We start from the raw sequence: 11,164 nt of genomic DNA, 5'->3' as shown, positions 1-11,164 counted from the left end.
GGAAGTGCCCCTCCTCCATATTTCTACAGAATCTAATTCTCACACATGCTGTCTTGAGCCCCAGATTTCTCTCCCTACCCAAATCTGTTGTGGCCTCTAGAAGAGCTGCACTAGGAACTCTCCACCCTCCTACACTGAGGAAAAAGGGGAGTGCCATTCACCCCAACTCTCCAAGACTGCCCAGGTCCCACCTGCTGACCTCTCCTATACTTCACACAACTCTCAAACTAGACCACCCCTAGATGATGCCCACATGGGTTTCTGTGTGTCTGGGATGTCACGTGAGTGTGGTCTTTGTGCATGTTGATAAGGGTGCTCCTGTGTTTTCACGTCCCTGGGTGAGAGATGAGAGGGTCTCCGCTGCCCTCCTGAGTGAGCCCACATGACTGGGTATTGTGTGTCTTTGTGTGAGCGTGGGGGAGTGTATGTGTGAATGGTTGCAACATCCTTATTCCTGACAGAAGGTCTCAGTGTGGCGGGCTTCTCTAAGCCAGCCTGCAACCCCTTCAAAGGCACTCCACTCAGGGACAGTCCACCTCTGGCCTTCCCCAGAATCAACACACGCACTGAGATGCATGCACACTTCCTTTCAGGCGCAGCTCCTCTGGCCCGGAGAACCGACGACCCTTGAGCATTCTCGCTCCGATAGCTTCCTCTTCCCCCCATGTACTAGGTGGAGAATCCTCTATGGAGATGGACTTGGAGCACTGGCAAGGGGGAAAAGAAGTGGCTAGGAGGTGAGTTGAGAAAGGCAAACTGAGGACACGTTGGAGGAGTACGGAGCCGCTGCTGGAGAAGCAGGTCCCACCCACACCACGCCCCTCCTGCAGCGGGTGGAGAGGGGTAGCCGATTCCCACCCGGGTCTTCCTCTGGGGTTCCCAGGTCTCACTCCTCTCCTGAAACTGGAGCTCTAAGAAGCAGCTGGGACCCCCCCCCCCTCCTCCCATGGATACACACACACACACACACACACACACACACACACACACACACCCTTCCCATCATCCGCGTCCAGGCAGTTGCTGATTGGCTGCGGGGAGCAGCGTCCCAGCTTCCCGTCTCCGAGGCGGGAGCCGAGCAGGTCCGAGGTGGGAGGCGCACTAACCGGCTCTGGGAGCCCCTCCCGAGTCCCTGCGCCCACTGCCCTGTGCCCTACGCGAGGGCCGTGCCAGGACTCCAGGCAGGCAGGTGCGGAGCGAGCAGAGGGGACCACGGCCAAGGGTAGAAGCAAGTACAGCGTGAAGAGAGGCGCTGCTGCTCCAGCTGCTGCCTCCGCCGCCGCCACCACCGAGCCGGCGTCCAGAGCGGGGCTGGCAGGCCGGGTGCGGAGACTAGGGGAACGAGGGGCGAGCTCATGGAGCACACGCACGCCCACCTCGTAGCCAACAGCTCGCTATCTTGGTCCCCTGGCTCGGTCTGCGGCTTGGGCTTCGTGCCCGTGGTCTACTACAGCCTCTTGCTGTGCCTCGGTTTACCAGGTGAGGAGCGTGCGGGAGAGGGAGGAAGCCAGGAGCCCCAAGTGCGGAGCAACCCTGCCAGAGCCCCCAGGTCTCGATACCCTCACCTTGCGATCCCTGGCGCTCCCTCTGAAAAAGTTTAAGCCTTAAGGGCAACTGCGGACATTTCCAGACTGGGGGAAAGGAAGTTGCTGTGGCCTGGCGGGGACTCTCGTGTGTGTGTGTGTGTGTGTGTGTGTGTGTGTGTGTGTGTGTGTGTCACGAGCGTGCGTGGCAGCTGATGGGCACGGTGTATGGGTTGGTGTGAGTGTGCGCATGGATTCGAGTATTTGCATGCGCATCTGAAGGGATCCGCATCCCTGAGGGTGTCCAGTGGGGGCCGTGTATGTGACCTGACCGCACCTGCCAACAGATGGTTTGGTGGGGGCTTCACTTCTCCCGTCGCCCCCCATGTCCACCTCAGCCTGAGGAAACCTCTGCCCCTGTGCCCCACCGCTGTCCCCGCCTGATTCCAGGTGAAGCGGGAGACTGATGCCCAGCACACTTTCTCTGGGGCCACTGGGATGGAGCAAGGGATGAGCCCCTGTGACCCCTAAGCAAAGAACGGGTCTCCAGGCAGGCTAAGAAGGGTCAGGGTGGCTCTGGGACCATGCTTTGACCAGGGCAAGGATCCAGAGACACACACAGAATGCGGAGACCGCCACTTCAGGGGGTCACAGTCTCCTTGAGGACATGCCTTGCCCCCTGGCTTTGCTTCCCTATCTACCCACCCTGGGCAGCTGACGACTGCTGCGGATGTCTAGCTGGTCCCACATCTTAACGTCCTCTCCAAAGTGTGGCTGAGACTGGTGCTGAATTCCTGAAGAGAGCTGAGCTGCTGGGGGCTGGGGGGTGCTTGCTATTTGTGAGAGAGGAGGAGGGGTTTCCTGGGGTTCCAGCTTGAGATAAACCCTTCTTCCAGATAGTCCCTGAGACAGTCTGTGTACAGAAAGATTCCTAAAGATCACTTGCAGGGAGATGAGAGAGGGACAAAAGGAAGCACAAAGAAAAAAATCCAATGTACAGCCTAGAATCATAGCATCATCTACCCTGTCATTCCGCATCCCAGGATCCTGGGAACTTGAGAGCTGGATTTGAGAGGCTTGCTGAGATTTCCTTTTCAAAACATTCAACTTGGTGGTCAGGGGCCCTGATAAGGTTGTTTAAATACATGCCCCCTCACAAATTTTGGCAGGCACAGAAAAGCATAAGTTTACAATTACTGAACCTCTCTCCCAGCAAGTGATGAGGTTTTTATTACTAACTAATCGTTCTGGCTGCCCTGAGAGACACTCAACCTCTGATTCGCCCTGCTGGGGCAGCAGCACTTGTCCTGTAATTACCTTGAGCAGGAATTGATTTCAGTCCAGTCCCTACCTCCCCGTCAGCCCTCCTGGGCCTCTCCCAGAGCTCTCTTAAGGTGAGTGAGTTTTTGAGAATGTTGGTTATTGGTGACACTTGCTGAACCAGAAAAGTGACAGGGCCCCTTTTCCCTTCAGCTCTCACTCAGAATTAGTCTGACCCCTCCACCTTCACCCCTACATCTCCTCTGCTGACTAAAGTAGCCACTCTCTCAGGCTTTTCTTCTGAAAACCCTTTAAGGGACAGAAACATAAAGACAAGGAGAGGCTCCAAAGGTCCAGAGCAGGAACATGAGGATGAGCAGAACAGGGAAAAGCTCAGACCTTCAAACACCTCAAGGTGGAAGGCAAGATACCTCACATCTCCACAGCATAACTCCTATGCCAGCTAAGGGCCTTTCTGACCCATAGCATTGGCACCTATTGTGTGCCAGACAGTGCTAGGCACAGGCTCATCAAGGCTGAGCCCAGGATTTGGAGACTTAAAGGAGGGAGGGATCGGGATGAGAACTTGGAAGGCGTTGATGAGTACTTGGAAGGCGTTGATGAGTACTAAGAGTTGTGGCCACCTACTGTGTGCCAAGTGCTAAAGAGGTGCCTAAGGGACTCGGGGATCCCTAAGGTACAGTCCCTGAGTTCAAGGAGCTCACAAGTAGAGTTTGTGGTAGATGCAAGGACCAAGCATTCTGGAAAAGGATGACTGAAGAGGCCAGGCTTTCGGGAAGACCATGGGCTGATAATGGTTTTGTTAATGGTTTGCAAGGTGGCTCAAAAGTAAAATACTTAAGTCATTCTCTTAGAACCATAAGGGCAGGCAAGTATGTCCTGGTACCTAAGAATGCACACTACAGAATGAAGCTGGGTATTAACATGTGGACCTTCTGTGACTCTGTGCCTCTGTTTCCACATCTGTAAAATAGGCATTAGGACAGCAGCTAACTCCTGGAATGATGGTGAGAAGTAAAAATGTTGATGGAGATGATGGTGCAAGTTAAGCACTCAGCTCAGGGCCTGATGCACCACACACTGATTACCACTGTGGTGCGGCAGTTGTGGTCATCATGAAGCTGATTTGGCTGTGAGGAGGGGGGGCTGCTTGGCATGTGAGCCAGAGAAGGGGCTGGGAGCCACAGGAAAAGCACTTAGCTCAGCGCCTTACTCCTCCTGCTGAGCTCACTACAGTATTCCCCCCCCGCCCCCCCCAGCAATTAGCAAACCCTCATTACCCTGCTACTGACCGGGATGCACAGCTATGCTGGGTGTGAAGTAACAGACCACAGGGCTTGGTAATATTGTTGAAAACTGAGATTTTAATTGAATCACTTTTCCTGGCAGTGGACTCACCCCATTTCCAAATTCTCACAGGGATGGTTGAAAACATGGGTGGGAACCAAGGGGTGGATGGGGAGTGGCTGAGTGTTTGGCAATAGGGGAGCCATTAACTAGGAGAAAGCACAGATGTTTCTTACCACCTTCAGTCTCCAGACTGAAAGGAAGAGCTTAGGAAAAGCATGTGGTCCAATATCCTGCCTCTAGGAATGGCCCCAGACAGTCTAACTTAATTGGTATGGCATGGGTCCCAGGGGGTCCTAATGTGAAGTATGGGCAGTTAAGAACTCTTAAGAACTTAAGAACTCTTAAGAATCTGCCACTTAAGAACTCTTAACTTTCTGTACCATAATTTTCCCCACCTATAAAATCAGGGTAACAGCAGTATCTACTTACCCACACAGATAGTGTATATTAAATAAGATTGTCTATATAAAATGGCTTAGCACAGTGTCTGGACTGAGGAAAGCACTTATTAGTGCCTTCTCCACACTGGATCTTTTTGCATGTTAAATACTTAGATTATTGTACTTAATCCCCACCACATCCCTGTGACCTGTACGTGTCTCTGAACCCATTTTACGGATGAGCAAACAGATTCAGAGAAGTGGAGCATCTTGTCTATAGTCACACAGTCAAGCCAGTGTGCAAACACCTGCTCTTTCAATTGCACCACAGTGCCTTCATCATTGCCAGGAAGTTCTTTTAACTAACCTCAGTCCTTCATGCTATGTGCTCGATGGAAAAAATTGGTGTCCCAGCTATCCCTAAAACTCTGTCTCTTTTCTCCTCCTTTTAAGTAAGCAAGATGTTGCTAATCTTTCAAAATGCATACAATAAGCCAGCCAAGCGAACAAGGTAGAGTTGGGGACACTGATGAGGCCAACTAGGACAAGACAGTAAAAGGCAGAAGGCAGTGCAGGAGGAAGAGATGAGCCTGATGCCTGGGGGGGCGAGAGCGGCAGAGAAGACAGGTGAGCCTGGCCGATAAGGAAGGAGCAGCACAAAATTAAACTGAGATTCGAAAGATATTTTTTAAATTTTACTTTCTAAAAGGCACCAGGGATGTTAAAGGAGACAAGGTAAGGAAGATGATAGTCTGAAACCACACACCACCCAGCTGATAGGAGCATTTCTGCAACTGCCAATAGGGGAGCCGTAACTAGAAGAAAGCACAGGTTAATACCTGCCTGTGAGGGTCGGTGCGAGATGGAGACGATGAGTCTGTCACCTGGCAGACAGTCAGTGCTGTGACACACAGTAGTTACAGTTATTGTTAACCAGGGGTGGGAAAATGGTGACCAGTAAGATGGACTGAGTACTCCAGATGTGTTCTCATTCACCTGTAAACATCTTTCGAGAAAATCTAGTAAACAGGTTAAGAGTATAAGGTCTGGCGATAGACCTCTGGGGTCTGAGTCCTGGCTTTGCTACTTATAAGCTATGTGACCTTAGGTAAGTGACTTTAACTACTCTGTGCCTCACTTTCCCATCTGTAAAATGGGATGATGGTAATAATGGCACATACCTCGCAGAGTTGCTGTGAGGCTTCAGTGGGTTATTCATTTAACACACTGCCTGCCACACAGTAAGCACTCTATAAGTCATTTTTTTCATCATTTAAAAAGTTAAGGAAAAATTCTCAACTTGTTTTATGACACCTGTTTTACCCTAATGCCAAAACCAGACATTATAAGAAAACTACTGACCAATATTCCCCATGAACACAGACACACACAAAAAAATTCCTCAAGAAAACATTACCAAATCTAACTCAGGAATATATAAGAATGATAATAAACCAAGACAAACTTGGGTTTATTCCAGGAATGCAAGGCTGGTTCAACATTTGAAAATCATCAGTGTGACCTATCATATTAAAAAAAAAAACAAAAACAAAAAAGGAAATCCATATGATCTTCTCAATAAATGCAAAAAAAACTATTTGACAAAATTCAATATCCATTCATGATAAAATCTTATCAAACTAGGAATATAGACAGAACTTCTTTAACCATCAATAAGTAACCTATAGCTAAGATCATATTTAATGATGAAAGATGGAATGTTTTCCCTCTAAGATCTGGAGCAAGGCAAGGATATCTGCTCTCACTACTCAGATTCAACAGCATACTGGAAGTTCTAGCTGGGCAAGAAAAAGAAATAAAAGGTATACTGGAAGGAAGAAATTAAACTGTTTCTATTCACAGATGATACAATTGCCTTCAGAGAAAATCACAAATACTCCACCAAAAAAAGTTCCTAAGAACTATTAAGTGAGTTCAGCATGTTTATAGGACACATTGTTAATTTCCAATAACCCATTATATTTCTATATATTAGCAATGAACAATTTGAAACTAAAAATTGGAATAAAAAAATAGATTTCCAAGTTCCCTTGAAACACCAGAAGAACATTAGGCTCATATTCCCAGAAGGTTGGCTGTGGCTGAGGAATAGGCTGCTTTCCTATGCAGCTGCTTTTGTGTGGTGCATGCATGTGTGTATGTGTGTGTGCACATTACATAAGTAATGACATTTATATTATTCAAAAACTTAAAAATATAAAAAGGCACACATTGCAAAATCTTCCTACCATCCCTTTCCCCTGCTCACCAGTTCTCAAATCCACCCCATCATCACCACCACACACGTAACTAGTTCATCAGTATCTTGAGTTCTTTTTGTTCTTTCAGAGTATTTTAGTGGATATACAAGCAAGTATGAATAGAGGATTTCAACTCTTCTTTTTATTTTTTACTCTCCTCAAAATGAGCACATTGTACACACTGTCCTCCGTCTTACTCTTTTTCACTTAATATATTAATCATCCATAATGGTATATTGAAGCTTTTTCATTCTTTTATGAAGCTGCATAGTATTCCATTGTATATCTGTACCATAATTTATTTAATGGCTGCCCCTTTCAAAAGCACATGGGCACTCTAATGTCAAAGTCCCTACACGCTGCACTTAACTGTCCTCTGTAACCTGTATGGCTCCTCTTTATGCACATTGGGCCTTGGATCCCTTAAGTTATAACAGTGGGAGAAAGAGCACTGCATGAGGAGTCCTGGATTCCAGGCTTGGCTCTGGCAATAATTCACTGTGTGGGTCTGTCAAAGACCTGGGGGAGCCGGGTTCTGCTTGTATAGCTCAGTTGGAAACATGGCCCATAGATGGGAAACAAGTACAGACCAATGAAGTAGCTATGCTGGAGGCTGGCTGGGGCTAGCCTTGGGCTGGGGTCCAGACCAGTAGCTTTTGTCCTTGCCCCTGCATGATTTCTGTAGTGATCCCATGTGTCATTTCTGCTTTTGAGGTTGAGTATAAAAGACACTGCATTGGAACTGAATGGACATGGATTTGGATCCTCTACCTTACCCTTGTTTGCTGTGTGATCTCAGATATGATACTCCACCTCTGAGCCTCCGTTTTCATTTGTAAGAAAGCAGTCAGCCAAGTTCAGCAGTTAAGCAAGGGATCGCTAATGTCAAACTGCCTGGGTTTGAATCCTAGCTCCCCTACCTGCTAGTTTGTGACCTTGGGCAAATTTCTCACCCTCTCTGTGTCTCACACTCATCAGTGAGATGGGATCATAATAATACCTATCTCATAGGGGTGTTGTGAGGATCAAATGAAATTGTAAAAATGTGTAGCACCATTCTTGGCACATGTGTGCTCTCAAATAGAGTTAAGAGGTCAGTAAATGTTATTAATCTTCTGTGCCTTGCATTGTTGTGATGGTAATCCAAAATAAAATATGCAAAGGCTTCTCACAATCCCTTGAACATTGTGGGAGCTCAATAAATAGTAGGTAGCATTGTTTTTATTGCCTGACATGTCAACAAGCTTTGTAAATCCCCTGAAGCCACAAATAACTTTATATATAGGTCTTTTCCATAACTGCACAATTCCACTCAAAGTGCACCCACCAGGAATGAAACTCTTTGCCCTGGAAAACTAGGAATGAATTATCCAATAAGTAATCAATTCCATCATAAGCCCAAGGAATTTGTACCTCTCAGAGAGTTGCCTGTGGTTCAGTGAAACCTCCAGAAATACATCAGTCCAGAACATGAAATCTTCTTTAGCTAAAGTTGATAAAGGGTCTGACAAGCACCCAGCAAGACTGCCCTGCATGCTGCAGCCAGGACCATGAACAGAAGCGAGGTGGGGAGGTGAACACAGACCCTGTCACTGAACCTCCATGTGATCTGAACTATGTGGGCAACACTGATAGGGAATGCCAGCCCTGCAGAGGATGCCTGAAATGCTGGGGGCAGGGGAGGGCAGGTGTCTCAAATTCAAATACCTGCTAGAAGCAGTCAGATAGTGTAAATGCACACAGCGGCCCAGTTTTAAGAAATGCTTCACTTACCCAAAGAATCATGCTTCCCTGCTGTTTTTCTGAAAGCATGTGGCTCTTTTGGTCTCTCTAATTTTCCCTCAGTGATAGAGACATATGTACCAAAACCACTGCACTTTCCTCTTAACAACTACTAACGCATATGTTGCACTATGTGCTAGGGATTCTTCAAAACATTTTACAGGCACTAACTCATTTAATTCCCCCAATGACCCTCTGACGCCTGTAGAGTTATCATGCCCATTTTTCAGATGAGAATGTTGAGATACCCACAGTCACATAGCTAGGAATCGACAGTGATACTCAGTACTGCTGCCCAGCTTTATCTAAGAGAATGGCAGCCCCCACACAATGACAGCTGACAACTGACACTTGGGCTAGGTCATAAGAGATGGGGATGACAGACAATAGGGAGGAGTGGGGACTGGGGTAGGTTAGAAAGTACCACCACCACTCAGCTCTCCAGCCAATCCAGTGTTGCCAAATTCTTCCAAAAATCTAGGAATCCAGATTTTTATGTGAAATATCCCAATGTTTCAATGTTGGCAACTAATTCAAAAATTTTTAAAAACACTATGTGAGCCAGCACTGCATGAGCCAAACCAAACATATCTGCAGGCTTGATACAGCCCACCAGGCTGCCAATTCACAAACTCCAGAGTGGGTAAAACTTCAAGAAGCACCAAGAAATGCCAAGGGGGTCACAGTGGGTGGAGAATAAAAACAAGATGTTAGGGAGGGGAGCAAGAAATAAAGGCAATGGAGACCCAAATAAATGTGTGGCTAAATAAAAAAAGCATGCCAACTCAGGAAACCAGGGATTTGGCGTGACTAGAAGAAAGAGCTCCAAGTAGTACCACAAACTGCATGTTAACAATGTCCTGGAACACAAATCCACCATTTATTTATTTATTTATTTATTTATTTATTTATTTATTTATTTATTTTTGTAAATGGAAGAGCCCTTAAAACCTGAGAGCATGGTGGATTAGGATGTGGGGTCATGGTCCCCGCTAGATTCAAATTCCAGCCTCATGACTTCCCATTGGTGGGGCTCTGGCAAGTTGCTTGAACTTCTCTGAGCACCAGTGTTCCTCTCTGCAGAATGGGTATAACAGTGCCTTTTTCACAGGGTGTATGATATGGACAAAATGAAGCAATGCATGGCTAGCAGGGTCCCCAGTGTCTGCCACTCCATGGCTGCTATTCTGTGAGAGCAAGCACCATCATTTTATAACAGAAGGAAACTGAGACTTTACCCAAAGTCGCAGAGCTAGGAACGGCAATGTCTAAACCAGAACTTACTTTCCCAACTCTCCCTTTTTATAAAATCACACTGCTAGTGGTCTCTTGAGGAAGCAAAGTGATAGGCGGAATAAAGCAGAAACAGGCTGTGGAATTTCAGAGTTCAGAGTAATCATCCAGACTCTGGGGGGGGTTTGTTGTTGTTGTTGTATGTGGGATTATTTTAGGTGGCACAAGTCTGCATCATTATTTAACCCCTTTTCAGTTTTCTCAATCCTTCTGATTCTATCAAAGGGAAAGTCTCATCTTGGTGCTAGTGTCTTTAACACCTTTTTATGTGTGCTAAATCTCCCTTTATAACAGACACAGAGCAGGCCTAGGGCTCAGTATCTAGCTAAAATTTAATGTCACCCTTGTATTGTCATTGTATTTAAGAATATCTTCTGTTTACAGCAGGGAGGTGGGTTTGTGATTCAGGGTTGCTCTATGTCCATGCTGTCCAATATAGTAACCCCCAGCCTTGTGTGGCTATAGGGCACTTGACATTTCACTAGCACAACTCGGGAACTGATTTTTTTTTATCTGGTCTCATTTCAATTAATTTACAATTAAGCCTTGATACTTGATTCAGTTATTGGAAAATAACTGTATACTTGGAACAATTTGGGTATGTGAATCTAGTCTTTTCAATTGTATATTTTATGACATCTAAACAAAGATCGAAGATTTCCACTGAAAGATTTATTAGCATCCATAGAGAAATGTGCTCAAAATGTAAAATACATGCCAGACTTTGGACATTTAGTATGAAAAAAATTAAATATCTCATTAATAATTTATATTGATTACATTTTGGATGAACACAGTTAAATAAAACATACTGTTAAAATTAATTTCACCTGTTTCTTATTTTCTTAATGTGGCTGCTAGAAAAACTGAGATTGCATATGTGGCTCACATTCCATTTATATTGGACAGCAGTATTTTTAAAAATTTTTTAAAGATTTTATTTATTTGTCAGAGAGGGAGCAAGCAAGCACAAGCAAGGGGAACGGCATGCAGAGGGAGAAGCAGGCTCCCCACTGAGCAAGGAGCCCGATGCAAGACTTGATCCCAGGATGCTGGGATCATGACCTAAGCTGAAAGCAGACGCTTAATTGACTGAGCCACCCAGGCATTCCTGGACAGCAGTACTATATAAGGTATAGATTCAGGGGGGAAAATGCAAATCACTTTAAAACAAAATGTTAAGTAAATAATAGTACAGGGAACACAAGAATATGGCAAAAATCATAATGCTCGTGAGCCAATCACAAAATCTGGGGAGCCCTGATCTAGTACAATGCTCTTAATACAGAAACTG

The 11,164-nt window shown here is 46.0% G+C and overlaps 1 protein-coding gene across 1 annotated transcript in view; it reads left to right on the top strand.

Moving 5' to 3' along the window:
* The first annotated feature begins 1,355 nt into the window (after window positions 1–1,355).
* GPR139 (G protein-coupled receptor 139) overlaps window positions 1,356–11,164 on the top strand; it is a 39,481-nt gene continuing 29,672 nt past the window's right edge. The window contains exon 1 of the mRNA XM_028091666.1: window positions 1,356–1,479. Coding sequence (XP_027947467.1) covers window positions 1,356–1,479 — 124 coding nt within the window. The remainder of the gene's footprint in view (window positions 1,480–11,164) is intronic.

This window comes from Eumetopias jubatus, unplaced genomic scaffold (assembly GCF_037043125.1).
Source record: "Eumetopias jubatus isolate StellerSeaLion01/CBP00866 unplaced genomic scaffold, mEumJub1_p1.0 scaffold_12, whole genome shotgun sequence".
Taxonomy (NCBI): domain Eukaryota; kingdom Metazoa; phylum Chordata; class Mammalia; order Carnivora; family Otariidae; genus Eumetopias; species Eumetopias jubatus.
Note: the sequence above shows the minus strand (reverse complement) of the source record. Positions and strands in the feature narration are given on the sequence as shown.